Source organism: Cygnus atratus, chromosome 12 (genome assembly GCF_013377495.2).
Source record: "Cygnus atratus isolate AKBS03 ecotype Queensland, Australia chromosome 12, CAtr_DNAZoo_HiC_assembly, whole genome shotgun sequence".
In the NCBI taxonomy this organism is placed as follows: Eukaryota; Metazoa; Chordata; class Aves; order Anseriformes; family Anatidae; genus Cygnus; species Cygnus atratus.
The window spans coordinates 11257506-11285440 of record NC_066373.1 but is presented as its reverse complement, the minus strand read 5'-3'; the positions used below and the strand labels follow the sequence as shown (position 1 = coordinate 11285440).

Below are 27935 nucleotides of genomic sequence, written 5' to 3'. Positions count from 1 at the left end.
AACTGGCTGTTTCCTAAAACAGGACTTTCAGCTTTATTTTCTTCAAATAACTTCTGCTCCCAGCTAAAAGCAAGAAGTTCACTTCCAACCTCAATGTCTTCTGAACCTGGCATCAGCTCTTCCTCCCCTCTGCACTGCTCAGTTTGCCAACAAAAAGCTCTGACAGGTTTCCAAGCCTGTTTCAGTGCCAGAAGGGCCAGCAGCTCCGGAAGCAGGTAAAAGTACAGCCTGCCGGCCAGCACAGCAGCGTGGGCCAGCCCCTCCTCAAACTGCCTGCAAAATCATTTTTCTCCAAGGCAAATTGCAGTGAAGGAGCGTGGGAGAGCAAACCCTCTTCCCTGGTGTTTTGAGGCAGCTTCCAGTGGAAAAATACTAGGCTTTGAGGGAAGGGGTAAAAACACACACAGGCAACTTCAGCTTCGTTTTAACTTGATTTTCCCCGCTCGCCTGACCTGGGGGAGTGTTGGGCATCAGCACTGCATCCCTTCCCATGGGAAACAAGTGCTCAGGGCCACGTACATTTCAGAACTGTTGGCTGGAAAACCTCCAGTGAAAGGAAAAATATCCAGGGAAAATGGTGTTGCGGAGGTAAGACGATCCAGGAGGGGAATACCGTGATGTGAAATGCTTCTGGATGGAGAGGACCTGAACATCTTTGGGTGCATCACAACCACCCAGAGACTTTGCTGTCTGGTGAAAAGCTGGGCTGGCACTTGTGCCCTCCCTGGGGAGGAAATCAGCTCCAGCAAAGCATGCTTCCTCCTTCCAGTGGCCAGCCTCCATATCTAATGGCAATCCTAAGCTTTCCCACTATCCTGTTTTGGAACAAAACCTTTTGGTTAGGGTTGTTGTTGCTTGGTTGGAGCAGGGCAGAGCCACCGCTAGGACACACAGCACTGTGTGGCCGTCCTGGACCTGCTCACCTGCAGGGACCCATGGCGGGCCATCCCATCACTACGAGGACCCTGAAACACAGCACTATGTCCCATGGAGCAGGGAGGAATCCTGTGAAAACCTCTGCAGTTGAGGGTGGGGCAAGTGATCTTCAGCCAGAGCCCCTAAATGGCAGATCTGGAGCGGCGTGACGCCCCCAAGAGCACACAGAGCCAGGATGAAGGTGGGTAGGAGCTGCTCCTGCAGCCAGCCTCCAGTGCTGCAGCTCCAACAGCTCTGTAAGTGCTCAATCCCTCAGACGAAGCCTGGCAGCTGCAGCCCCACATGCGTAGCCTCGAGTTTGCATGTGAACGTGCCCACACGTGAGCACACGCCCGTGCAGTCCCTCTATGGAGCACGCTCACGAGCAGACTCCCCAAGAGCGAGCGCACTCCTGGGCACGCCTGCGAGTACCCACAGGCAACCACAACCGCACGCGCAGCTGTGCAGATGCGTGCAACACACCCGCATGCCCGTGCCCTCACGCACATCCTTGTGCCAACGCTCACAGCACGCTCGTGTGCGGGTGTCGCTGTGCGCGCCCAGACGCCTGCCACGCGGCCGCGCGCAGGGGCTGCCCGCAGGGCACCCACGCGCGACGCAGCGGCGCCGCCTTCCTCCCAGCCCCGCCGCGGGCGGGCCCCACGGGCCGAGCACGGAGCCGGGCCGAGCACGGAGCCGAGTCGCCCCGCCACCGGCCCCAGCGCAGCGCCGCGAGCGTGGCGTGGCCTGGCCCGGCCCGGGGCGGGGGGCGGGGAGCGGCGGGAGGAGGAGGAGGAGGAGGAGGAGGAGCGGACTCCGCCAGCAGCGCCCCGGCCCGCGCGGGCTGCCCGCACCTCGCCGGCACCCGGTGAGCGGCCGGCACCGGGCGGGGGCGCGGCGCGGCACCGGGCGGGGCGGCGCGGGCAACTTGCAAGAAAGTTTGGTGGGGCAGGGCGGGGGGGGTGTGGGGCGGCCGGGGCGGGCCGGGACGGGCCGAGTCGGGCCGAGCCGGGCCGAGCCGGGCCGAGCCGGGCGGCGCTGAACCGAACCGGGCCGGGGCGGGCCGGGCCGGGCCGGGCGGGGCGGGGGGCACGAAGGAATGCGGCGGCTCCCGCGGGCCGGGCGCGTCACCAGCGGGCGGCTGAGTGGCAGCGCCCTCGGCCAATGGGGCGTCGCGGCGGACGGGCGGCTCCGCCCCCGCGGGGAGCCCGGGGCTGCCGGCGGGGGGCGCGCGGTGGCACCGGGGGGGGGGGGGGGGGGGGGGAGGCCGCGGCGGGTCCGGTGCTGCCGGGGCCTCGGTGCGCTGAGCTCGTCCCCGCAGCTCCCCGGTGCCGCGGGACCCAGAGTGCGGTACCCTTCTGCTGTCAAGCCTCTGGCTGCACCTCCCGTAGAGCTCTTCCAAAAGCCAAGTGCTTCAGTGAGCGGCGTCGGAGCACGGCATCGCTGCCTGGCGTGGGCACCCTCCTGGTGCTCGCACTGCAGAGCCTGGCTGCAGGTCCGGGACCCTGCCTGAGCACACCCGAGCTGGTGCTTCTGGGACGTGGCAGCCGGCACAGGTGCGTGGCCGGAGCAGGGCAGCCTCAGGTTTGCCCCCTCCATGGTGGCCGCACCACGTGGAGCACACGGTGCAGGGCACGTGCTAAGTTTTCACCCACGTCGTTCCCACTGGGAGCTCCTGGATCCACGCGAGGGCTCTGGCAGTACCCCAGCCCTGGCAGCAGCGGGGTTTGCCTAGAGGTGACCCCCGAAGCAGGATGCTGAGACCGGCATTGGCTCTGGCTCCACACTGATGGACTGGCAGGCTGCGGGCTGGCTAGCTCTGGCCTCTGTACTTATCCCATTAGGAGGTGTAGCAACCTCCCATTGAGGTTTCCTGGGTTGGTTTCCCTTTTTGGCAGAGCCCAGGGCTTCCCTGCTGCACCGAGGTCATTTCACAGCTGCAGGCAGCTGGCTTGAGCTTGTTGTTCCCATATTACTGTAGAGTGCATCCTGCCACCTCCGCACTCATCCTCCTGCCTTCAGTGCTGAGGTGAGCTGGCAGAGCCCAGCCTGGCCCTTTGGTGGTGGAGAGAATGCGTGCTCTGCAGTGCCAGCACTCCAGAGGCTCTCTGGTTTCAAGCTGGAGTGCACTTCCAACAGCTGCTCCTGCCATCCTCCATCCTGTTCGCACCTTTACCCTGTGCAGGAGCTGTTGGGGCTGCAGCTGGGTCCTGTGATATGGCCAGCCCTGCTCCCCCAGTAACTCTGAGGGGGCTTGAACACTGGTGTTTTGCAGGAATGGGTCCTGCAGCTGCCCAGGATGGGCAGGACAAGCGCTGGGGTGGGTGCCATGTGGGGCAGGAGGGCAGCTGTCCTTGCCTCCATGCCCCTGCAGTGAAATGGCTGACCCCATCCTGCCCCGACCTTTGCTGTTGGCACCTGCAGGGGGTGATGGCATGGGTGTCCCATCTGCCCTCCCTCCCCCTCAGAAGAGACTCAGGGTGGCAGAACCACCTCCTGCCCCATGTGCATCCCTGTCATGCACTGGGCACTCTGCAAGTGTGACCTGTGGAGCCAAGACAGGATAAGTTGCCAATGGCTGGGTGGTGAGCTGGCGTCCATGCTGGGGACACCACTCACTGGGGACCCTGCCGGGGTCATTACTTGGGTCCTTGCTGAGGTCATCACCAGGAATTTCTCTGAGGATGCCATTGGGGTCCTCAATGGGGACTCGTCCGGTCACATCCCTTGGGTCCTTGCTGGATGCCTTCTTGGGGACCTCACTGGGGAATGTCACCAGGGTCCTTGCTTGGGTCATTGCTAGGGACCTCACTAGAGATCTCAAGGCTTAGTGTGCTGCCTCCCAAAATGAGCCATATGCCAGTATCTGGTGCCAGGGGATGCTTCTCAGGATGATCCCAGGAGGTAGGTGGTGGCTGTCCCTATGTCCCCACATAGGCCATGCCACCCCCTTCCATCTGAGCATTTCAGCTCCTCCCTCTCCCTCTCCAGCCGCTGCATGGGCTCTCCTGACACCTCCTCTTTCCCACAGGCCCCCACGTCAGAGGGGACACCCCGACAGTGACGGCAAAGGTGATGCAACGGCCCTAGGGCCCACACCAGGGAGGTCTGCCATGAGCCAGAGCGGGGCCTCACGCCTGGCCGGCTCACCCCAGCTCCACGGGGGCTCACTGCTGGCCCTGCTGGGCCCCGAGCGGGGCAGCGGGGGCGAGCTGGCCCCTGCTTCATCCCCTCCCTCGCCACCCAGCGGGACACCCTCACCCGGGCCCCCGCCAGCCCTGCTGGAGGGGGACTGGGAGGGCCGGGAAGAGCTGCGGCTGCGGGAGCTGGAGGAGGCACGGGCACGGGCGGCCCAGATGGAGAAGACGATGCGGTGGTGGTCAGACTGCACAGCCAACTGGCGGGAGAAGTGGAGCAAGGTGCGGGCCGAGCGCAACCGCGCGCGTGAGGAGGTGCGGCAGCTGCGGCACCGCCTGGAGGCCCTCACCAAGGAGCTGGCTGGCTTGCGCCGCGAGCGCCAAGAAGGGCTGCAGGAGCGCCAGCAGCTGGGCCGGCAGCTGGCACGCCTCCGTGGCCAGGACCACAGCCCTGACACCGACACCAATGGAGATGGTGAGGCTGACACTGAACGGGAGCCCGTGCGCGACGTGGGGGCCGAGGCGCCTCACAAAGCCAAGGTGAAGCTGCAGGCGCTGCCCCTGCTGGGGCCAGGGGGGAGGCAAGGGGGGGGGAAATCCTGAGAATTGGGAAAAGGTAGGCATTGCAGGAGTTGGGAATGGGATGGGGGTCCTGCAGCCAGTGGGGCCAGATGGCATAGCGCCACGCAGCAGAGTTCTCCCAGGTGGGGTGGTGCTGCTGAGAGCACGGCAGGTTGGGGCCTGAGCCCCTGGGAGTGGTGGGGTGGGGGAGTGTCACCAGATGGACAGGGTCGTGAGTAATGGGCATAGGGTGATGTGATAGGGAGGGATCACAAAATTGACAAAATGGGGCTTCAGCAGGGGCACCCGCAGCACCTGCATGTAAGAAAAGAAGAGCCTACTAGGCACCATTGTAGAAAAATCCCCTAATCCCTTTCTAGGAACTCAACATGCCAGGGCACCTTTCTTAGGTGCCTGTATACTAATGCATGCAGGATGAGGAATAAAGATGTGTTGGGGATGTATGTGCAAATGTAGGGTTATTGTCTTGTTGGGATCATGGAGACGTGGTGGGATTATTCCCATAACGAGTGTTGCAGTGGAGGGATGCAGGCTGTTTAGGAAGGACTGGCTGGGAAGATGAGGAGGGGATGAAAGCCTCTGTGTGGGAGAGCAGCTGGAGCGCATGAAGCTCTGCTTGGGAATTTCTGGACTTCTGGTTTAAGATTAAAGAGATGAGAGGTAAAGGAGGTATAGGTGACCTTATAGCGGGTGTCTGCTGCACGCCACCTCACCAGGTAGAATGAGCAGATGAGGCCCTCTACAGACAGACAGAAGCAGCATTACATTCGCAGGCCCTGGACCTCATGGGAGACTTTAACCACCCTGACATCTGTTGGAGGGACAAGACACCAGGACATAAGCAATCGAGGAAGTTCCTGGAATGCATTGATGAGAGCTTCCTTCTCCAAGTGATAGAAGAGCCAGTGAGGAGAGGTAGTCTGCTGGACTTCATGCTCACCAGGTTGTTGGGGACATAAAGGTAAAAGGCAGCCTTGGCTGCAGCGACTATGAGATGGCGGAGTTTAGGCTCCTTAGGGCAGTGAGGAAGATGCACAGCAAGCTCACTACCCTGGACTTGAGGAAAGCAGACTATGGCCTCTTTAGGGATCTCCTTGGTGGAGTACTGTGGAATAAAACCCTGGAGGGAAGAGGAGTCCAAGGAAGCTAGTTAATATTCAAAGACCACCTCCTCCAAGCTCAGAGGCAATGCATCTCAACAAAGAGGAAGTCAGACAAAAATGCCAGGAGGCCTGCATGGATGAAAAAGAAGCTCCTGGTCAAACTCAAACACAAAAAAAGGAGACATAGAGAGGATGAAAGCAAGGGTGGGTAGCCTTGTAGGAATACAGAGACATTGTCTGAGCCTCCAGGGATGAAATTAGGAAAGCTAAAGCCTAAATAGAATTGAATCTGGCTGCTGGGACAAGAGTGGTGGAATAGCTAGTCCTGGAAACCATTTCTAAGTACATGGAGGACAAGAAAACCTCCAGGAGCAGTCAGCGTGGCTTCACCAAGGGAAAGTCATGCATTATCAACCTGATAAACTTCTGTGATTAAACGGCTGCCCTGACAGATGGTGGGAGAGGAGTGGATGTTGTCTGCCTGTGTTTCCAGAAGGCCTTTAACGCTGTCCCCTGTCAGGTCCTCACAGAGAAGCTGTTGACGCAGGGTCTGGATGGGCAGACTGAGGTGGGTTGAAAACTGGCTGAATGCCTGGGCCCGGGAGGTGGTGATCAACGGTGCCAAGAACGGTTGGAGGCCAGTGATGAGCGGTGTACCCCAGGGATTGACACTGGGTCCAGTCCTGCTTAAGATCTGCATTAATGAAGATCTGATAGGGCAGAGCACACCCTCAGCGGGTGTGCAGATGACACAAAGGCGGGAGGAGTGGCTGATGCACCTGAGGGTCATGGTGCCATCCAGAGGGTCCTGGGCAGGCTGGAGATATGGTCTGCCTCCTGCAATTCAACAAGGGCAAGAACCAGGTGGTGGCCCTGGGGAGGGAGAAGCCCAGGCCCTAGGACATGTTGGGGGCCACCCAGCTGGGAAGCAGCCTGACAGAAAAGGACCTGGAGGTCCTGGTGGACACCAGGGTGAGCATGAGCCTGCAATGTGCCCTGATGGCAAAGGTGGCCTGCAGTGTCCTGGGCTGCATTAGGAGTGTTGCCAGCAGGTCAAGGTGATCCTGCCCCTGTTCTGTTCAGCAGTGGTGAGGTTACACCTGGAGTGCTGGGTACAGTTCTGGGCTCCCCAGTGCAAGAGAGCCATGGACAGACTGGAGAGAGTCAAAGGAGGGGCAAGAAGATGATGAAGGCACTAGAGCAACACTCCTGTGAGGAAAGGCTGAGAGAATTGGGACTGTTCAGCCTGGAGAAGAGTAGGCTCAGGGGGATCTCATCAATGTCTATAAATACCTGAAGGGAGGCTGCAATAAGGATGGAGTTAGGCTCTTTTCTTTCAGACACATTTTTTTTTTCAGATCCCTCTCAGAGCAGAGCAGCTGGCCCAGGACTCCCAAAACCCCGTGCAGTGAGATGACCTCAGAACTGCACCAGGTCCCTTTCCTGGGGAAGCATTTCCTTTCCTTTGGAGGCATTGAGCAAAATTCAGTGCCCAGATACAGGGGACCATGCCATCGGGAATGCTGCTGGCATTTCCAAGGGTCAGCTCAAGCACCAGTGTGTCCATGTGGGTTTTAGGCAGAGGTCTGTGCTGGAAGAGGGGGACCTGGGAGGAGGAACCAGAGCTACCCCAGGGATGAGCCCAGGTCCTCGGGCTGTGGCTCTGCTGCCATCTGCTCAGTCAAGGTGAAACACTGCACAGGAGTGCAGTGGCATCTTGGGAAACTGTATCATGATGGTTCAGTACATCTGACTGCATGGCTGCCGAGGGTGAAATCTGGGAACAAACTAACAAATAGGCATGGATAATTGTGCTGTGGTAGCTGGTGTATGTGTGTAGCAGGCACAGGCTGTCCAGAGGACTGCCCCATGTTCTGCAGTGGACTGAGGTTACAGTTAATGGCTGTAAGCCGTATTCTGCGCTGAAACCAGGAAATTTCTGGTGTAAGAACTCAAAGGAATCAGTTTGCACATTTTTAAGCAGGAAAAGTAAACATCATCGTGCTGCACTGCTGGAGGCCACAGCATCTGTAGCAGGGGTGTGTTGTTGAGTTTGGTACAGCTTTGCCAGAAAACCTTGTTCTCTGCTTGCGGCTCAGCAGCCTCCCCTGGCTTCCTGTGCAACCACCATAGAGCCTCACCAGGGGTCTCAGCACACAGCCCCTGCATCCCAAACACCCCATGGTAAGCAGAAACACCCAGCACGGGCTCTCTACTTGGCTCCTGAGGACGTCATGTTGCTGGAAAACAGATTGCTGGGAAGAAAAATCATGTGATTTGAGGAGGGAGAGGACGATGGGGGGGACCCATCCCTTGTGGGCACGTCCCTGCAGCTCCCCTGACAGGAGCCCCGCAGTGATGGGGACAAACCCGTAGCCTCTTGCAGCCAGGAGCATCCCTGCAGCAGCTCCCAGCTGTGATTTCGTCCACGGGTATTTCCTGAGACCAGGAGCAGCTCTCCTCTCTGGGAGGTCTTGCTGTCAACAGTGTTGGCTCCCTCTTCACCAGCCAGCTGTGCCGACATCCCCAGGAGCAAGCAGGTCTTTGATAGTGACCAGGCTGCAGTGCTGTACACACCCACCCATGGATTTTGTGGATGTACGAAAAGCACAAGCAAGCAAACATTGAGGGGGGTTTCTGCAGCAAGCTGACTTGCCGTGCGCTCCTGGAGCCTGGTTAAAGGTCTCAGTGGCATGGTGGTCACAGTCAGATTGGTGTAATAAGTCAGTACTACCCCTCCCTAATATAGCACAGTACATGGAGCAAGGTGCAGAGGTTGGAGGCAGAAAGTGTGGTGGGTGTGAAAGTGCGAAGATGCACAGGGGCATCCTCATCAGCCTTGATGGGGCTGGGCTGTCAAGAAAGGGGGCCCAGGAGGGAAGGATATGGAGCAGGAGCTGGGGATGCTGATGACTATCACACACTGTAGAGCAGTGGCTGGCTTCCATGGTGCATGGGGAGCCAGGGCTGTACTCTCGTTGGGAAAGGCCTTGGCTTCCTGCTCATGACTCCTTCCTCCCTGTGCTGGGCTGGCTGTGGCACTACAGGAGCTGGAGCTGATGGAGAACATCCTGAAGAGCAAGCAGGAGGGTGCCGAGAGCTGGGAGCAACGGGGTGCCCCAGGCACCCGGGCCTCCTTCTCCCGCCAGGAGCGGAGCCGTCTGCTCTGGGAGGACGTCAGCGTCATTGAGGAGGATGCCACCAAAATCACTGCCCTGAAGCTGAGGCTGGACGAGTCCCAGAAAGTGCTGCTCAAGGAGCGGGAGTGAGTGCTTGGGGCTTCAGGCTTGTGAGGTGCCATCCAAAACTGGCTGGCAGCTCTCTCCACTGAGAGGGGATGGACCTCAAGGTCCTGCCAGCCCTTACTGGGGCTGCCTCTCCGCAGGGACAAGCTGGCGCTCAGCAAGAGCATCGAGAAGCTGGAGGGCGAGCTCAGCCAGTGGAAGATCAAGTATGAGGAGCTCAACAAGAACAAGCAGGAGGTGATGAAGCAGGTGAGTGAGGTATCCAGAGGCTGGGGGGGGGCATGTCCCTGTGGTAGTGCCATTGATCCAGCTACTCTGGTCCTTCCCCAGAGGTTTGAGACTCCAGGCCTTGCTAGAGGTGGCAGTTGTGGAGTGGCCAAGGGGGACACATCCCCCCAGCCTAGAGGGGACTGTGGAGACAGGACAGGGCAGTGGGAGCTCAACTGGTGCCGGGTGGGTGGTCACTGTGTGACTCGGGTGCTGTATCCCCCTTGCAGCTGAACATCCTCAAGGAGATCCACCAGGATGAGTTGGGACGCATCTCGGAGGACCTGGAGGACGAACTGGGTGCTCGCTCCAGCATGGACAAGAAGCTGGCGGAGCTGCGCATGGAGGTGAGGCTGGATGGTGGGGGGCAGCTGGGGCACTCCAGTAAGAGAGGAGAGGATTTGGAGGAGCAGGGGAACCTCTGCTACCCCTGGGCTACCCTGCGTCCCCTGCCCAGATGGAGCGGCTGCAGGCAGAGAACGCAGCTGAGTGGGGCCGGCGGGAGCGGCTGGAGACTGAGAAGCTCAACCTGGAGCGGGAGAACAAGAAGCTGCGGGCACAGATCGAGGACCTAGAGGAGGTACTGGCTCGCAAGCGGCGCCAGACGGCCAGTGCCCTGGACACCGACCTCAAAACCATCCAGGCCGAGCTCTTCGAAAAGAACAAGGTGTGATGGGCAATCCCACCCTGGGCCTCCCCAGCCCTGTGCCGCTCCCTCCGAGGGAGCCCTGGGTCCCTGCGTGCCCCTGTCACTTCAGAGGTGGCTCAGCATCCTTCAGGACCTCCTCCCAAACTCTGCCTTCACCCTTGGTTTAGGGGGCAGCAGTGACCCCATCTCTGTTCTGTTACTGCTCTTCCATCATGGCGGATGGTGGGAGAGGTCCCTGGGGAGGAAGAGGGGCTGCTGGGGGAGTACCCGCAGAGCAGCCATGCTCAGCCCCCCTTCCTGCTGCAGGAGCTGGCCGATCTGAAACACATCCACACCAAGCTGAAGAAGCAGTACCAGGAGAAGATGGCTGAACTGGCCCATGCCAACCGCCGTGTGGAACAACATGAGGGCGAGGTGAAGAAGCTGCGCCTGAGGGTGGAGGAGCTGAAGAAGGAGCTGGCCCAAGCTGAGGACGAGGTGAGCCCCTGTGGGCGGCACACCCTGGGGAGGGGGTGGCTCTGCTTGTTCCATGGCTGCAGACAGCCCCATCCCTGTCCTTGTCCCCTCCCGCAGCTGGATGAGGCCCACAACCAGGCACGGAAGCTGCAGAGATCGCTGGACGAACAGACGGAGCAGAGCGAGAGCTTCCAGGTGCAACTGGAGCACCTGCAGTCCCGGTGAGCAGGGTCAGAGGGCGTGACGGGCTGAGGAGGACACAAGGGCGGGCTGGTGTGCTCCCTGCAGCTGTCCCTCCACCAGCACCTCCAAGCGTTGTCTGACCTGTGGCTGCAGGGGCCAAGTGCTCCCAGCACATCCTTGGAGCAGCGTTTGTGCCAGTGGAAACTGTCTGACCTTCCCCTCCCACTTAAACCGGCATGAGGCTCCTGCAGACCAGTACAGCCTGGCTTCATTGGGATTTCACCTAATGATGCCCAGGGTCAGGGCAGCACAAGCAGGGCTGGGGAAGCGGGAACTGAGCCTAGGCTGCATTCTCTGTCCTGGGCTCCTTGGCTGGAGGTGAGGGGAAGGGCTGTGCTGGGACCAGCCAGCAGCGATGTCCCCAGAGCTGGGGAGGTGTCCTGCCCCGAGCAGTCAGGGTGCTCAGGCCTTTTGTCCTAATGGAGAGCACCTTTGTCCCCATCTGGGGTTGTCCCACCTGAGACATTCAACAATACAAATCACAGAGCTCAAGACTCTGAAGGTTTTTGCAGGTACAGGTTTTTGCCTGTACTGCATTCTCCTGGCCCCTGCCTGGCTCTGATCCTGAGCAACTGCTGGGGCGCCTCCATCCCTGTCCCTGGGTGGCACAGGCTGCCCTGGGCAGACCTGAGCCTGAGGAGTAGCAGCAATGCAGGCATAGGGAGCCAGCAGCCACTGAAAAGGCCTCAGGTTTTATTGCTCTTAAAACCTTTTCACTGGCCTCACTTTGCTTCTCTAGCAATAAAGAGATGAAATGGCCGTGAGAGAGATCAATTCTGCTCCAAAACTTCTCCAGGAGGTACTTGGGGAGTTTGTTTTTATAATCCTCCTTTATTTTATTGGGACATCTTCATTAAATCATAGAGGAATAATGGAGGCTTCATCTTCCCCCCCTCCCTGCCCCTCCAGCACACTCACCCTGAATAATTCATGCTTTCCAGTAAAATGCAGCAAACAACCAGGGAACGATGGGAGAGCTGTGTCTTTGCAGTCCTGGGCCCTTGATTTCAAATCTGCCCCGTAAATCTTCGCTGATGAATTTTAATGCAGGAGTGAGTGAGGAGCTAAAAACACTGAGCTTCCTGTTGACTGGGCCATTATGACACTGAGCCTGTGACTTAGCTCCGCATCAGGACTTTCGGGGTTGCTCCATGGGAGAAGCCCCTAGCTGCTGGGTTTGCAGATGGGGAAACTGAGGCACATCCCCTGGAGATGTGATGGTGCCTCTCTGGTTTGGGTGCAAGTTCCCAGACTTGGTGGGTGCCCCATGAGTTGGGGGGGGGGTGGGATGAGGCAGGGGCTTCACCCTGCTGCCAGCCCTGGCATCTCTCCCTCTGCAGGCTGCGGCGGCAGCAGAGCACACCGCTCTTTGGCAAGATGCGCAGCACCCGCTTCGGCCCCGATGACCCTGGGGATGGCACCAGTGACCCTGACGAAGATGAGGACCTGCAGATACAAGTGCCCTAGTGCCTGGGGCTGGGGCAGCACCCCAGCCATCACTGCCATGGGCATGTCCTGTGGTGGTTCCCTGCCAACAAGTGCCTGTCACCACCAGGCTCATCTCGAACCACATTCCACCCACATCACCTGCGCTATGACCCTAATATGGATGGGGAAACTGAGGAACAGAGCAGCAGGAAGATTCTTGCCTGGGGATGTCCTGAGCCTGCTGCCTCCACTTCTTGGACAGTATCTGATGCCTCTTGGCTGCCAGCTCCCCCTGGAACAGATGTGGGTACAAAACTAAGCATCAACTGAGCAGACCAGGAGGAGGAAGCCCGGGGTGGAGAGGGGCACCGTGCTGAGTGGGGTGAACCAGGGCCCTGCAGCCAGTCAGGCTCTCCTGCCCAATTTTATATATATATATATATAATATGTATGTATGTATTTGTATATGATTTTTTATTATAAATACAGAGCCCAGAGGGGCCCAGGCTCTGTTGGTGTCTTGGGCTGCTGATCTATCCCCACAGCTCCTTGCTGGCAGGCTCAGGGCCCTGCTGCAGGATCAAGAGTGGAGGGACAAAGGTACGCTTGGCCACCACACCGCAGGCAGCACCTGGGGGGATGATGTTTCTCAGCAAGCTGCACGTGGGATGTAGTCTGTGACTGCTCTGGTGGCCCCGGGTGCTTACCCATGGGTGCAGGGGTGCTGGCTGTTGGGTTCTGATCACAGCTCTGCATCCCAGTACCCGCCTGCCAGCCCAGGGAGCCACTAGGGCTTTGGAGGAGCTCAGACAGAATCTCATTAAAAATTAATATTTCAGTGAGCTAGTCCCCTCGCTCTGCTTTTTAATTGATTGGCTAAAAGCATGGCTCTTTTTGGTGCCTTTTTTTTTTTTTAATGGTCTTTATTTGCACTGAGCATTAATTTTTTTATGGGCCAACAGAGCATGTGTGAGGGTGGCGGCACCCGCAGGTGGTTTCAGGGGACCCGCTGGTCACGGGCTCCTGCGAGAGCCCAGAAGCACTTTTTGGGATGCAGAAGGCGGTGCCCCCGGCGTGACACGAGATGGAGAGAGGGGACGCTCTCCGTCCCTTTCCTCCAAGCGGACGTGGCTGAGATGCGGCAGCCCCGGCCGGCCAAAGCCTCATCGAGCCTGGGGACAGCCAGGGTGCCGCCGAGCAGCGATGGCCACGGGGCGTTCACTCTGAAGCCTAACGGTGGGCGGGCGGGCGGGCGGGGCCAGGCGGCGCGGAGGCAGCCGGGGCGGGCCGGGGCCGGGGCCGGGGCCGGGGCGGGGCCCGGGGCGGGGCGGGGGCCGCGCGGATCCCGTCCCCCCGTCTCCCCGTCTCGCCGCGCCGGACGCCGGGGCCGCCCGAGCCTCCGAGTGCAGCGGTGGGGCCGGGTAAGGCCGGGGGTGAGGGCCCGAGAGCGCGGCTGGGGTGGGGTCACCGAGGCCGGGGAGGGGGTTGGCACGGGTGCCGGGGTGACAGCGTGGGGGGTGGCGGAGGTCTGGGGATCGGGGGTGCCCCGGTCTGGGGGTGCCCGGTCAGGGGTGGCGCGGATGCAGGGGCAGGAGGCACAGCCCTGGCTCCGCTGTAATGTGCGTGGGGTGCGGTGTTCCCCGCGGAGGTGAGCGCTGGTCCTGTCCTCCCTGCGTCAGGAGGGTCCCCAGGGTGCTCTCACGGTCCCCACCGCTACAACCACTCAGGGTGGGTCCCGGCCCTATGGGACTCCTCGTGGGCAGCAGGGTAGCTCGGGGGGAGCTATCCTGGGGTCACCCAAGTGGGCCACGAGGGCAGCAGCGGTGGCTGGAGCTGCCTCTCCCAGCTGCACGCGGACCTCCAGGACTGTCCCTGGTGGTGCAGGGCCCTGGGGACCAGGGGAGCTCTGGGTATGGGGTGTCCCTGGCGCAGAGCTTGGCTCCCGAGCATCCCCAGGAATGCCCGTTCCTCCACCAGCAGGCTGTTTCCTAGGTTACTGCCTTCCTTCGGGGATTTTTCTATCTGGGAAAGGGATAATGCAGCTCCACAGAGCTGGTGCCAAGGACCTTCCAGACAGCATGGCCTCCGAGGCCAGCCATGCGTCCAGCGCTCTGAATTTGGCACATGCTGGCTGCCTGACCTGTGGCACCGTGCGGGCATCACTGCAGGCACTGGCAGGAGGCGATGGGCCAGCTGTGTGGCGACATTCTCCTTCAGCCTCCTTCCCTCCTCCCTGGGCAAGCCCAGGGCTTGCAGGGGCATCCAAAGAAAGCAGGAGCAATGGTGGCCTCACAGGACCCCAGCAGTGGCCATTGGTGTGGGGTTGGGGCACTCCCAGCCCCTTCCCAGCAGTGAGGGGACCCACACCTGCCCATCCCTGGTGCTCTGTGCTGGGACAGAGCCGGAGCCAAGGCTGACCCTGTCCTATTCCATCCTGCAGGGTGGTGGCAGTGGTGGCCAAAGCAGCATCAGGGATGTGGATGCTGTCAACCTCTGTCTGGGGCATTGTCCTGCTGGGTGCTGGTGTGGGAGGGCTGTACCAGGATGCTTGGGCAGCATGAGCTGGGTTTGGCTGCCCCAGCTGCATGGCAGAGCCGCTGGGGCTACGTGCCCTGGCAAGCAGCTCAGGCTCAGCTTTCAATGGCCCTCACTTTTGGCCATCGGACCGATGGCCACTGCAGTGAGGTAGAGGAGTCCATGGGGATGCAGCCGGTGTTCTTGCTCTGTTGGTGTGCCTGGACGAGCTGTGATGCTGCAGGCCCTTTCCCGCTGGGGTGGTGGGAAATGGGTGGCAGACGAGCCCCAGCACCTCTTCCGCCTTTACTGGAGCTGGTGCTGTTTGGCTTCTGAGTAATCATGTTGGTTTTTCATCTCGCTTTGAATTGCATTAATTATTTACTGCTGAGGCTCCAGGACTCGTTGCGAGAGGCTCTGGTGGGGCGGGTGCGGAGTGGTGGTGCTAGGGGAGCTTGAGGCACCACAGGGACATGCACACCTCCAGATGGGATGGCCTCAAGAGCCGGCTCAGGGATGGCGTCTCGGGGCTGGAAGCAGGAGCACGCAGCCTCTTTGGCAACCAGCACTATGGCTGAAACATCCCAGGGCAGAGCTGAGCTGCCTGGGGCCTCCTGCAGACTACTCAGGGTTGGAGCGCTGTGTGGGGTCAAAGCCACAGACTTGCAGATGCTGACATTTAAGATAATTGTGTAGGACTCCGGGGATTAAAATAAATAAATAAATAAAATAAATGCAGGGGAAGCATCTTTCCGAAAGGATAAACAACTCTGTGGAGGTGGGTGAGCTGGGGCTCTCCTGGCTGGGCCAGGGCTGGACAGCGGGGCATCAGGGATGCTGTCTGGCTTGGGCAGAGGAGGGAGAAGCAGGGGGAGGAGCAGGGGGGGGTGAAGGGCTGGCACAGCACCACTGCCAAAGGCGGAGCTGGGCCAGCATCACTCAGTGCTCTGGAGCTTGTGAATGAGGCAGTGCAGTGGGTGAATGACTCTGTTCTGGCCCCATGCCCCTCTTTGAGGGTGGGGAGGTGCTGAGAGGGCAGAGGAGCCCACGGGTGAGCAGTAGGCCTTACATGGCCCTGGTTCCTAGCCGTGGTAGGGGCTGGACACCATGGTGTCCCCTGGGACACTACTTCTCGGCCAGGGAGGGGTGGGGTGCAGGACAGGGCTTGGCTCTACTCTTTAAATTTTTCCAGCTCCTGGCAAGAGGTTGTTAACACTGAACCCTACTGATGTCAGCACTGGTAGCCAGGGCCATTTTGCTGCCAGACTGAGCAGCCTGGGAGGAAGGAGATGAAGCGCAGGAGGTAATGGAGACCTGTGGGCGAGGTGTGGCACACGCGTCCAGCAGTGCAGGGGGAGCCCTGTCCTGTGGCCCCTGGCACTGCAGCAAGTGTTGTTTGTGCTGTGGGGGGTGTACAAAGAGCAAAGGAGCTGTGCAGGTGCTGAGCAAGGCGGGGAGGCACGGTCCGAAGTGGGGAACCCCCTCGCCATGTGTGTGCTGGGGTGAGCTGCCTTGGTGCTGCTGTGCTGGCAGGGGTTAATGCCGGACTGTTCCACCGCAATGGTTCAGCCAGTGAAGGGAGGAGGAGGAGGAGAGATAGAGGAAGATGTCACCATCTCCTGTCTATCTGTCATTTTTATTTTCCAGCCGGTGCCAAGATAGGAACCCGCGCCGGGGAGAAGATGGGGGACAACGCTAGGACAAAGCTGGGGTGGAGGAGGCGGTGAAACAGCGGCCGGTGGGGGGGAGTGCAGGTGAACGGAGGAAGAGGAGGTGGTGAGGAGAGGTGGTGAAGGCAGCAGCCTGCCCTCAGCAGGGCCCCCCCCGCCAGGCTTCGCTATGGCTACAAATTTTAATGACATCATCAAGCAAGGCTATGTGAGGATGAAGAGCAGAAAGCTGGGGGTGAGTGGGGCTGGGGGGAGGCCGGGGGGGCACATAGGCGGGTAGGGGGATGCTCGGCGTCCACTGGCTGCCACAAGAGGTGTTGTGGCCAGGGGACACAGCCACATTGCCTTTTGCGGCAGCCCGTGCCCCCAGCCTTTGTGGCCTTTTGGCTGAAAAAGCAGCATGTTGGGGCTGCATGCAGGGCGAGGGGGGCAGGCAGCTTGGGCCACTTGCTACCCGAGTCACCCTGCGGAGTGCCATGCCTCAGTTTCCCTCCGCTCGTTGTCCTGTGGCTGGGCTGTGGGGTCTGGGCAGGGGCGCACCCCAGCTGCAGAGGGGGTGCCCCTGCGGGGTGCAGGCGGGAGGCAGCCCCTGTGGCTGGGTGAATGGGGAGTGGGGCCGGGCCCCCGCCTCCATCACTCGGAACCGAGAGCAGCGAGCATGCTGGGTAATTTCACGCTAATTAGGGAGAACAAAGAAGGAGCGGGTGGGTGGGGGTGGGGGATGGCCCTGCCACACTCACAGGCTGAGACTGGGGGGAGAGGGGAAGGGGAGATGCCAGGATGGGGCCGGGCAGCCTGGCCTTGGGGACCTCTCCCATATTTGCTAATTAAGCTGTAATTACGGCCAGTAGGGTGGGGGCCTCGAGGGGCCCCGAGCAGGGAGGCCCAGGATGCCCAGCCCCCAGTGTCCCCTCCCATCCCCGATGGGACGGGGCGGAAGGGTCCGCGGCCCCTTGGGCTTCCCACCCGTCTGGGACCAGTGAAACCTGGGGATGGGGAAGCTGAGGTTGGCTTGCTGAGGGATGGATAGCCTTGCCTGAACCCTGGGGTTTCTGCTTTCAATTGCTGGGGGGAGGAAAAAAGCAAATTAATACTGGAGAGGGGGATGCACAGAAGCGGCAGTGCTGTGTGGTGCTGAGCCCCTGTCTGGGCACTTTCTGTCCACAGATCTACCGGCGGTGCTGGCTGGTCTTCCGGAAATCCTCCAGCAAAGGGCCCCAGCGCCTGGAGAAGTACCCAGATGAGAAGTCAGCATGTTTGCGTGGGTGCCCCAAGGTGAGGGGCCATGGCCGAGGAGTGCTGGTGCATGGAGGGGACCCGCAGGGGGATGCAGCCAGGCATGGACACAGCCTCCAGTGACGCCCCCTCCCCCTTTCCCCCCCCAGGTCACTGAGATCAGCAATGTCAAGTGCATCACCCGTCTGCCCAAGGAGACCAAGAGGCAGGCGGTGGCCATTGTCTTCACTGATGACTCGGCCCGGACTTTCACCTGTGATTCGGGTATGGGGGCACCCCATGGGCTGGGCTGGGCTGAACTTGTGCTGCCCCTTTTTGCTGGGGCCGGTGAAAGCCCTGAGTTACCACATGCCTTGCAGAACTGGAGGCTGAGGAGTGGTACAAGGTGCTGTCAGTGGAGTGCCTGGGCACCCACCTGAACGACATCAGTCTGGGGGAGCCTGACCTGCTGGCGCCCGGCGTGCAGTGCGAGCAGACGGGTGAGTGCAGGTGGAAGGGCACCTGCTTGGCTCAGCCCCACTATAGCCCTGCTTAGATCTTTTTTTTTTCCTTTTTTTTTTGCCCCCCACTCCCTCTCCCCTCCAGACCGGTTCAACGTGTTCCTCCTCCCCTGCCCCAACCTGGATGTTTATGGCGAATGCAAGCTGCAGATTACCCACGAAAACATCTACCTCTGGGACATGCACAACCCACGGGTGAAGCTGGTGTCCTGGCCCCTCTGCTCCCTGCGCCGCTATGGCCGTGATGCCACACGCTTCACCTTCGAGGCAGGACGGTGAGACACCACCCTCACGGGGACAGGGACTAGCATGGGCACGTCTATTGCCAGGTGCTGTGGCAGCATTGCTCCTGTTGCCCTGAGGTAGTGCAGGCCCCAACACCAGGGTGAGGGCTTCTGCCCCACGGCCCTGGGGCAGTTGCAGGCCCTTCCTGGGGCCACCCACATGCCCAGCCCTCCAGGAGCCGGGCTCCTGCCATGGGGAGGCTTCTTTGGCTCCGTCAGGCCTGGCTATATTAGGAACTTTCCTGCTAATTACTGGCTCTTGAGAAGAAGAAACATGATCTTCCCGTTCATCCCAGCCCTTGGCTTCCGCTGACTCACCAGGCTGGACTCTCCTGGGTCACAAGGGAGGGGGCGGCAGCTGCTTTCCCAAGAAGGGCACCCAGGGGCAGCCATCATCCCCAGTAGGTGCTGGGGGGCTGTGCTCCAGCCCAGCTCCACTGGGGAGGTTTGGGGCTTCACCTAGTCCCAGCTCAGCACGTGGCTGCACCAAGCCAGATGTTCTAGGGGCACAGAGAGGACAGCACTTGAGGCATGGGAAGCTGGACTGTCTGCTGCTGGGGCAGCTTTTTTAATCATCTCTCTGCTTTGGTTGCAGTACGGTTTTGCTCCCTTCAATGGACAGCTGTGGGGTTGTGCAAAACCAGCCCCAGTGGCAGCGGGGGGCTCTGGTCCCGGGGCTCCAGTGAGGCTTCAGCTGGGTGGGTTGGCCCTGGTCGGTGCTGTTGGCCTTCGTGATGACCCATGTTCCATCCCCATAGGATGTGTGATGCAGGCGAGGGCCTCTACACCTTCCAGACGCAAGAGGGCGAGCAGATCTACCAGCGTGTGCACAGCGCCACGTTGGCCATCGCTGAGCAGCACAAGAGGGTCTTGCTGGAGATGGAGAAGAATGTCAGGGTGAGCTGTGGCCCTGAGGCTGCTGTGGGTTGTGCCAGCTGCCCTGAGAGGGCGGCTTTGGGACAGCTTGTGCCCTGCTGGGGTGAGCATGGGGCATTGTTTGCTATGCTCACCCCCCGTCTTGTCCACGGCAGCTGCTGAACAAGGGCAGTGAGCACTTCTCCTACCCCTGCACCCCCACCACCATGCTGCCCCGCAGCGCCTACTGGCACCACATCACTGGCTCACAGAACATGGCTGACTCCTCCAGCTACACTGGTGAGCATCTCCCTGTGCCCTGCTGGGGACCTGCTGGGGACCTGTGGCTCCTCCAGCCCCAGCATGTTCCCTGGGCAAGACCACGCTGTGCTTCGTCCCTAGGGGAGGCGTATGCAGGCGCCCAGACCAGCTCGGACACCAACCTCCTCAACAGGTTCATCTTGCTGAAGCCAAAGCCCTCCAACAGCGACAAGACGGAGAGCAGGGAGTCCAAATCATCCCCGTGACCCAGTGGTGTGGGGACCGTGGCTGCAGCAGGACGTGTGGGGGCTCCACTGGTTCCCATCCCGGTGCCCTGTAACCACTTTTTCTTTCTGGGGGTGTCCAGGACCTGGGAAGCTGCCCGCTACTCAGAGAGGTGCCCAGCCCCTTGGCATGGAGAGACTGAGGCCAGGCATCCTCTGGGCTGAGCCCCTTGGGGTGCTGGCAGCAGGGCCTCTCACCTCAGCCTGAAGTTACAGAAGGTGACAGCTAGCTCCATGTTAAGTGACTTTAAATATGTATTGCATATCTGTATTGTACAGTAAGAGATTTTCCCTTCTCACACAAATGCAAACTTCATACCTGCTGAAGAGACCTCAAGGACAAGCTGAGATTTTTGACTCTCGGGGACACAGCTGAGAGGTGAAAAAGAGGTATGGGGGTGTGTGAAAAAATGCAGCCAATTTTCTGTGGGTTGGAAGGCTGGAGAGTGGCCTGCCATGGGGAAGGAGGCAGCTGCACCAGCCTGATGTGCTCTGGCCGTGCCCTACGGGGCTGCTGCATGAGGCAGCACTGGGCTGATTTTGCACTTCTCAAAGAGATTTGAACACTCTGTAGAATTGAGATGTCTCAGGAGAAACTGATTTTCCTTCCAAACCGAGGCCTCATGCACACAGAGAGGGCAGCGCATGCTGGGACAGGGGCTGCTGGGGTGAGCTGAGCCCTGGCCCCGGGGATCCCCCCTCCCCATGCGTATGTCCCCACCAATGCCTCCATTTACCTGTGCAGAACTGGCAACCTAGGGGCCATTTTTGGACAGTAGCCGCTGTACCTTGAGGGTAAGCTTTGTGGGGAAAAAAAGAAATCCCTGGGCAGAGGAACCGCCTCAGGCCCTTCCAGGGGACACGGGTGGGGAACAGCCGCGTTTCTCAGCTGCACTCCCTTCTCGTTTCATTTGTCCTTGCTCCTTCTATGCTGCTGCTACTAGTGGGCACCAGTGAGAATGGGTCAAAGACCTTGCACACAAGAACTGGGCTTAATGTATTGAACTCAAAAGCAATTGATTTTCTAGTTCTCCTATTTATTGAACTCCTTTAGAAGGGCTATCTTTTTATTGCAGTAGAAACCTTGGTGTTTCCTTCCAGTCTTTTGGTCTGGTTCGGTTGGTTGGTGGTTTTATTTCCTTTCTGAAAGCTCTAGGTCTGTGCTTTGGGGGCAGGGAGCATTGTGATGTGGGAATCTGTGGTCTGTGGCCTGTAAATACGGTGTGTTGGGTCTGTGTAGCTTGTAGATGAGGCTGGGGAGCTGCTGGCACATCCGTGGGCCAGAGCAGGGCTGCTCCCTGTGCTTGGCAGAGTGCCTGGGTACCCCAGCCCAGCAGTGTGTCCTCCATTGGGTGAGAGGTATAACCTGCTGCCTTTTCCTGGCTACAGACCTCATCCAGAAAAGATTTAACATTTATTACCAAAAATGTTTGATTAGTCTTTTTTCTCTTTTTTTTAAGGAATTGCTCAATGAATAAACAACCCTTATCCACCCTTCCTGTTTGTCTGTTCCATCCAAACACGCTCAGGAAGTACAAGTTCAAGTATCGCATGCCAGAGAAAAATGCTGACCAAGGGAGACTTTTCTAATGCTACAGGCAGTGTGTTTGCCTCAAAGCTTTGTTCTGCTGCCAGTGACTGCAAGGACATTTCAAATGAAGGGCTGGGGAGGGGAAATGGGTGTAGCAAGTCGTACCCTCCATCAACTACCCCTGGGCAAAGGAGGACACCAGTATCCCACTTTCAGCTGTCTGGGGCCACACTAGCACAGCACTGGCTCTCTGTATCTGTGGGAGACAGGGTTTCCAGCCACGCCAACTCTGAGTTCTTCCAGTGTTCTGACAGTTTGGTTAGTGCTACCCTGGCTGTCTGGCACAGTGCTGGTCTTGGGGCAAGAAGAGCGGCAGCTGTGCCAGGCAGGGCACCACAGCCCCCCCATGGTTACAACCAAAGCCTGAACCACCTGTCAGGGCCAGGGGGAACTAGATGCTCCTGCTCACTGCCTCTGGGGATGGGGGCAGGTACATCTATGTGGCAGAGCAACAGCACAGAGAAAGGCAGGCCCTGGCCCACAGGACACTGCAAGCAGCCTAACCTCAGCAGCTCTTCCCCGGAGGGAAAAACAGAACTGACTCAGGTTGTGTGCCCTGCTCAGCTGGAGCAGCACATCTTCCTGCACCTGAGCCATCCCCTCACCTAGGCCCCAAGTAAGGGGCCTTCCCCTGCCCTCCAGCCACCAAGGTAAGGAAGAAGCAGCTCCTGCTCTCTCCAGCAGTGTGTCACTGAGAAGCTTGTCCCAGGTCCCCCTGGACAATGAGGAAGGGGAGAAGGGGTGACTGGGCCATCCCTGGAGCCCTTCATCCACTGCCATGGCTCGGCATGTGCACCAAGCTCCAGCCTGGCATGTAAGCCAGCTCATACCTTGCGGGCTGCAGGCATGGTCAAAGCTGCCAGCTGGGGGTTGCTAACCCCAGCTCTTAACATAAAGATTAAATAGCGCATGGGTAGAATCTGCTCCAAATGAGCCTTTAAATAGAGATCAGCCTCCCTGGCCCATCTGCACTCTCCTGCCCCACTGCCTTCTGAAGCATGTCTCTTACCAGGCCAGCCTCAAACATCTGCTTTAAATATAGCGCTGGAACTGTAAACAACAGGGTTACCTGCTGGAGGGCGTTCTGGTCTCCGTAGCAGATAATTGTCAAGAGCAGCAATCAGCAGTAGAGAGCAATGCTCCCTCCAAAGCAGATCTCATTAAGTTATTGTCTATTGGAGGGAACTAAACAATGTGACAACTCTTCCTGCAGCCCCAGAGCAGCTTTCAAGGATGACTGAACCTAGGGGGGGTAAGGCTTTATTCAGCACAGGAAGGAACGGACATGTAAATAAGATAGGGTTGTATAACCAAGGTATGTGCTTCCCGATCCCAACTGTCCTGTGGTTAAAGTCCAAAACTCTGGGCTCACTTAGAGACAAAGCCCACTCCCATCCCAGTCAAGACATTTACAGATTTCTTCTTTTACCTTATGTGTCATGATGGCTTTCTCTGGGAAGGGAGAGCCAGGAAAGAGGTGTCACTGACCAGCAGAACTGGGCCAGGAAAGGCAGAGGGAGATGGGGAGGCAAAAGCCTCAGGCTAGGGTGCTGCCATGCAGAGACAGGAACCTTCTGCATCACTCCTGCCTGGACAATCCTGTGCAAGGGGCCACCTCAGTTTATAGTGAGGACATCACTCTGAATCTCGTGGCTCAGCTGTGTCTGGAGGTCACTCAATTTCTTCTTCAGGCCAGACAGTGCAGAGAGAACGATGGTTTCTGGGCGCAGAGAGCCGCAGGACTCCACATTGTAATAAAACCTGAGATTACAAGTCAGGGGAGAAAAGTTACCACCTGCTCTGGACAGATGTGTAAAACCAGAGAGCACCCACAGAGCAGTTCCAGCCCATTGTGACCCACAATGAGATCTCCATGAGATCTGCTGGGAGTCCCCAGCCGTCAGCAGCACTGACCTTCCAGCTGGGCACCAGCTGGGTGCCTCTACAACAGCAGCCACAGACCCAGAGCTCACTCCAACACTTGTGACCCTCCAGGCTGCAAGAACATTTGTGAGATTTTCCCTGCTCAGCTCTGTGACTTACAAGCTGCACTGGGAAGCTACGACTGGCTGGCTGCAGGTACTCCTACTCCTTCAGTAGGAATCACCTGGAAGAGGGTGTACCACCAGCCATCAAAGCATGAGACTCACATGGGTGAATAAACACTGCACGTGCTGGTGACATCGGTGTCTTCAGCATCCTCCTAAAAGCATCTCCTCGCCAAGCCTCATACTTCACCAAATACCCTAATGCCCTGCTTGACATCACAAACTCAGAGGAGTCATCTAGTATCTCCCTGAGAGGAAAACCTGCCGGGCCTGGACATATCACCAGTTAACTGCAACTCCTACCTTGCTTTTCAAGGAACACCAGCTCCCTGGGCTGGGAAATTTCAGAGCACCGTATCTGACACCAACAACAAACAAAGCAATGCAACCAGCAGGATCCCGCCATCTCCCGGCAGTGGGAGCACATTCAGCTTCCTACCTCTCAGGCTTCCCATTGGGGTCATATGGGGCTTGAGCATCCTCCTCATCGATCTCCGAGTATTCACTCTTAGGCCTGGAATCAAAGAGCAGGGAAGGTCAGCACGGAGCCCAAACTCTAGCGCATTTGGCCCTACAGCACACAAGCACTCAGAGGAACAACAAGCACTGTTTGCACTGTGGCACAAGTTGCACTGCTGCAAGACCGCACTGTATCTTTGACGGATGAAGCAACTCGCCAGCCCCAGCCTGGTGGGACCTGCCAGACTCCTGCCTCTCTGAACTGCACAGGAGAGACAGGATCAGTCCTGCTCTGCCCCAGCCCAGCAAGCCTTGCCTGAGGTACTGTGGCTCCATCCACTGCACTGGCATAGTCTGATAGCTGCTACGAGCAAAGGGATGACAATGCCCGAAGGGACCACATTGTTTCTACTTTTCACTTGGTGAGGAAAACACCAGAGCACACCAGCACTGTCTCTGCTGCACAGCTGAGATGGGATTTTTCCTAGCAGGAATTAATCGGACATCCGTGAGACTCATCCTGATGTCCTGCACCTCCACTCCTCCATATACGTCACTAGCAACATCACCGCAGTACCATGTACATCAGCTGGGCCAACACACCGTATCTTTCTACCTGCTACACTTCATGGCTTCTAGGACACCACACTGGAAAGACTGTTTGGAAACACTTAATCCATGTGAGAAATCTTTTCAAGTCCCTCCAGACAGACTCAGCCTTATCTTATCCCAGATGGCCAACAGAGGTGAAACAGAAATAAAAACACTGAGACACCCCAGCGCCTAGGTTTAGGAGCCCTTAAGTGTCAGGCTTAAGTTCTAGGCTATTATTACAGCTGTTGTACTGGCTACCCTGGGTTGACCCTAAGACTACATATCCCACTCCAGACAGGGCCAGCCAAGCCCTATGTTTTAGTCAACTAGGACATACCACTCCTCTGGCTTGGGATACACTGTGTGCCTCAGTGCATTGTCTGGGTCATACTCGAAGGCTACGCCAGCCGTGGGGTTCCACTTGGCGTGCTCCTTGCCAAAGCCCTTCTTGGCATAGGCTCGCAGCTTGAGCTCCTGGCCCTTCCGCAGCTTCACAATCAGGATGTCTGTGGAAAAGCACATGCCAGTTTGACAGGGATGATGATAAATAATCGAGCAGGAAATTAGTGAAAAGGCAGGAATTATTAGTAATCAGGAATACGTCACCAGAAGCCAGGGCTTGCCTGGATTCTTAGAGGGACTCATTTGTGTCCCCGTAGTAGCTAGAAAACATCAGGCTATGTAAAAAGGAGTTGCACACATGCCCAAAGGCACAGCTCAAGCCCCCAAGCAACAAAAGACTGTAGAGCATTTTGCATCTTTGCTGTCTCTAAGCTCTCACAAGGGCAGACAGAAATGATCTCTGACACAGGACATTAGTTCTGGGGATAACATTTAAGTGGTGTTAACATAAAATGCTAACCCCACTGATGGTGGTGTCTCTCAACTGTCAACTTTAGATGTCGGTTTGTTTTACACCTACTTTAGGGTTACACGACTAGGAAATGAAGGATGTGTTCAAAGAGACTGAAAGGAAAATCCATTTCCTCCCACAGATCTTATTCTCATGGAAACACCACTTACCATCCTGCTCCACATAGTCATTGGGGTCATTATCTCTGCTCCGAGATGTTACCTGCAGAAGGAGAACAAAACCAAGTGAATTAACTGCAACATCACTTTTTCTCCCCACATCAAATGATAATTGCCTACAAAAATGAGAGACTGCAGAAAACCACTTTACAGTGCCTTACAGCAACAAACTCAGCCCACCCTATCTAATGGAAATCAGGACAATTTAGCGAGCTGCAGCTCCATATGTGATATCCCACTCCACGGGCCTGCTCCCTCCCACAGGATAGAGAGGGTTACAGCCTGGGCCCCGCGCAGCTGCTTGGTTCGGGGACACAGTCCAGAGTCACCCACAATACTGCTAGAGGGCAACACACAGAACTCACAGCACCGCAGCTAGGTTGGACTAGATGACCTTAGAGGTCTTTTCCAACCTAAATGTTTCTATGATTCTATGTCTAACACTTTAACCAGGCAGACTCTGGAACCATCTTCGCTGTGCCATCAGAACCAGCCCCCAGGTTACAATGACCTCCAGATGCAGCCTCAGGGACCCTCTGGCCAACACCTTTTTCAAACTTCCTCCATTAAGTCCCTCTGCATCTGTTCTCCTTTGTCTCTGCCAACCCTCCCCAAGGTGACTGGGTAAGAGCTATTTGGCAGCAGTGCTGTGGCCCAGTCTCCTCACACCTTGCCACGCTGCGATCTAAGAATCAGAAAACCTGAAGCCTCTGGGCTGCTGCCAGGCCTTCGAAAGGGCTGACCTTGCCAGAGTCCTGGCAGCAAGCAGGCAGGAGAATGCAACAGCACGACAGTATGACACAAGCACACACACTCTGAGTGTTCAAGGAAAGATAGATGGGCTGCAGCTAAGCTTCCCATGAGGCGAGGATGAGGGATGTAGGATGAGGCTTTAACAAGGCCATACTGTTTTGAGATGTCATCAGACAGCAAGTGAATTCCAACAAGGCAACAAAAAGAAGGGTACTGGCACATGCTGCTGTTTATGCAGATATTCCTGCTTTGTGCTGCCACTGCATTTTAAATAGGACTTTAAGGCAGTGAGAAACATTCTTCAAGGCCTTATTTTATCCATACCCCATATGCTAGCCAACCCAGCCTCAACGGTAAAGTAGAGAGGGGACTCGCTGCAAGCAGAGCGATTACACTGACCGGTATGACACGGGGGTTGTTGGAGATGAGATCACGGGATGTAACGTGACGAGTCTGGTCTTCATTGCACCGGACATCAAGAGTAAACTCCACAGAGCACTCTGGACAGAACTCATCACATGTGCAGTCCTGGGACAGACATGGGTCAAAACATTTATGCCAAACTGCTTGCAGCAAGAATTTGTAGCATTTCCCACTAGTTCAGGCACCTACCACCACCACCAAAATAAGTACCCAAGATGTTTTGTTTTACTCACTCTGGAATATTGCATCTTATCCACAATGTCATCACTGGTGAGTGGGATGAGACCTGTGGAAACAGGGCAATCAGAGACATGTCTGAGCGAGATGATGGGTGCACTGTCCCTCCTGCCAATGCTAGCGGAAAAATAGCAGCCTCATGACAAAGGTGCTTTAGCAGTCTTGAGACAAACTTTGCCCACAACCTCTGCCTTGCTGTTACATTAGCCTTTCATGCCATTTCCACCTCCCTCCTCTAACCTGTCAGGCACTCACCCAGTCTGTGGGCAATAAATTCATCATGAAGGACAGAGGAGTTGGCATCTATCTGGACCCAGTCAATAGCTGCAATGAAGAAAGAAACATGCTGAGACTTATTTTTGTGGGAAAAAGCCAGGCAGTTCACAAAGGCGCAGAAAATTGTAGACTACAGTGAAGCTGAGGTGGCATTAGCCCCATGAGTTACATCCAGCAGTACTAGCTAAGCATCTGGTGCCATCCAAGTGAGTTGAAGACAAGTTGGAGAAAGAGGAGAAAACAGATGGGAACCGATGAGTGGGTGGCAGCGCAAAGAACCATGACCACCACCAGGCAAAACAGTAAGTAAAAGGCAATACCGATAATGGGAACTTCTGCTATGAATACTCTTCGAATGGAGTTTGCCACCCTGCAATAAAAAATGGAGCTTAGACACTGAGAAGCGCAATGCCTTAAGACGCATTTCCCTCCTGTGGAGATGCACACGACAGTGCTGATGGTGGCTACCGTAGCACCACGGTGGGCCCCGTCCCAGCCCGCGGCCCCGGAGCCTACTGAGGCCGCCGGGGCCCGGGAGCTGCCCGCGTCCCGGGCCAAACCAGCTCCGGTTTCACCGGGGCTCGCCCCCAGCCCCTCCCGACGAGCCCCCCGCCAACCCTGCCACCGGCTCGGGCCTCCGCGGCCCGCTCGGGGTTGGGAAAGGCCGCGGGCGGTGCGGGGCCAGGCCCGGTGCAGCCCCCCCCCAGCCGGCTCCGTCCCCGCGGGCGGCGCTCACGCCAGGTCCGTGTTCTCGATGATGAACTTGACGTTCTCGTCCGTCAGCTCGGTGATGCGCACCGTGGGCTGGTTGGCGTACGGCATGGCCGCCCCCCACCGCCGCCGCCGCCGCCGCCGCCGCCGCCGCCGCCCCGCCCCACCGCCGCCCTCCTCGG

At 57.9% G+C, this 27935-nt stretch overlaps 3 protein-coding genes across 6 annotated transcripts; 2 read left to right on the top strand and 1 right to left on the bottom strand.

The window, feature by feature from the left end:
• The first annotated feature begins 1672 nt into the window (after positions 1-1672).
• On the top strand, positions 1673-12475 carry CCDC102A (coiled-coil domain containing 102A). Of its 2 annotated transcripts, none has more exons than XM_035543612.2 (9): positions 1673-1783; positions 3947-4592; positions 8785-9002; positions 9123-9231; positions 9480-9596; positions 9707-9916; positions 10205-10375; positions 10472-10575; positions 11938-12475. In XM_035543612.2, the coding sequence occupies exons 2-9, from the start codon at positions 4029-4031 to the stop codon at positions 12062-12064; spliced, it is 1620 nt and encodes a 539-aa protein (XP_035399505.1). In that variant the 5' UTR covers positions 1673-1783; positions 3947-4028; the 3' UTR covers positions 12065-12475. The 2 variants fall into 2 exon arrangements, with proteins under 2 accessions (XP_035399505.1, XP_035399506.1); XM_035543613.2 differs by lacking the exon at positions 1673-1783 and adding an exon at positions 2344-2471.
• Positions 12476-13340: 865 nt separating this feature from the next.
• On the top strand, positions 13341-21121 carry DOK4 (docking protein 4). 3 transcript variants are annotated; one of them, XM_035543719.2, is made up of 9 exons: positions 13341-13446; positions 16187-16444; positions 17377-17484; positions 17595-17709; positions 17805-17924; positions 18031-18220; positions 18988-19126; positions 19261-19384; positions 19487-21121. In XM_035543719.2, the coding sequence occupies exons 2-9, from the start codon at positions 16379-16381 to the stop codon at positions 19609-19611; spliced, it is 987 nt and encodes a 328-aa protein (XP_035399612.1). In that variant the 5' UTR covers positions 13341-13446; positions 16187-16378; the 3' UTR covers positions 19612-21121. The 3 variants fall into 3 exon arrangements, with proteins under 3 accessions (XP_035399612.1, XP_035399613.1, XP_035399614.1); XM_035543720.2 differs by having other exon boundaries at positions 13342-13446; positions 19464-21121; XM_035543721.2 differs by lacking the exon at positions 13341-13446 and having other exon boundaries at positions 16188-16444; positions 19539-21121.
• Positions 21122-22464: 1343 nt separating this feature from the next.
• On the bottom strand, positions 22465-27921 carry POLR2C (RNA polymerase II subunit C). Its single transcript, XM_035543722.1, has 9 exons — positions 27779-27921; positions 27363-27412; positions 27022-27090; positions 26763-26815; positions 26506-26634; positions 25345-25396; positions 24659-24827; positions 23708-23782; positions 22465-22981 (listed from the first exon to the last, which is right to left on the bottom strand). Exons 1-9 carry the CDS (start codon positions 27862-27864, stop codon positions 22837-22839), a joined length of 828 nt encoding a protein of 275 aa, XP_035399615.1. The 5' UTR covers positions 27865-27921; the 3' UTR covers positions 22465-22836.
• Positions 27922-27935: the final 14 nt, after the last annotated feature.

What these genes read in the sequence shown, in the direction of transcription:
- POLR2C (XM_035543722.1), bottom strand. Translation starts at nt 27,864, where the DNA reads ATGCCGTACGCCAACCAGCCCACGGTGCGCATCACCGAGCTGACGGAC. An exon ending in AGCAGAAGTTCCCATTATCG is followed by an intron (nt 27,091 to 27,362) that starts GTATTGCCTTTT and finishes TCTTCATTGCAG; the next exon opens with CTATTGACTGGGTCCAGATA. An exon ending in ACAACCCCCGTGTCATACCG is followed by an intron (nt 25,397 to 26,505) that starts GTCAGTGTAATC and finishes CTCCTTCTGCAG; the next exon opens with GTAACATCTCGGAGCAGAGA.
- CCDC102A (XM_035543612.2), top strand. Translation starts at nt 4,029, where the DNA reads ATGAGCCAGAGCGGGGCCTCACGCCTGGCCGGCTCACCCCAGCTCCAC. An exon ending in AGGCGCCTCACAAAGCCAAG is followed by an intron (nt 4,593 to 8,784) that starts GTGAAGCTGCAG and finishes GTGGCACTACAG; the next exon opens with GAGCTGGAGCTGATGGAGAA. An exon ending in TGGCGGAGCTGCGCATGGAG is followed by an intron (nt 9,597 to 9,706) that starts GTGAGGCTGGAT and finishes TCCCCTGCCCAG; the next exon opens with ATGGAGCGGCTGCAGGCAGA.
- DOK4 (XM_035543719.2), top strand. Translation starts at nt 16,379, where the DNA reads ATGGCTACAAATTTTAATGACATCATCAAGCAAGGCTATGTGAGGATG. An exon ending in AGATGGAGAAGAATGTCAGG is followed by an intron (nt 19,127 to 19,260) that starts GTGAGCTGTGGC and finishes TGTCCACGGCAG; the next exon opens with CTGCTGAACAAGGGCAGTGA. An exon ending in TGACTCCTCCAGCTACACTG is followed by an intron (nt 19,385 to 19,486) that starts GTGAGCATCTCC and finishes CTTCGTCCCTAG; the next exon opens with GGGAGGCGTATGCAGGCGCC.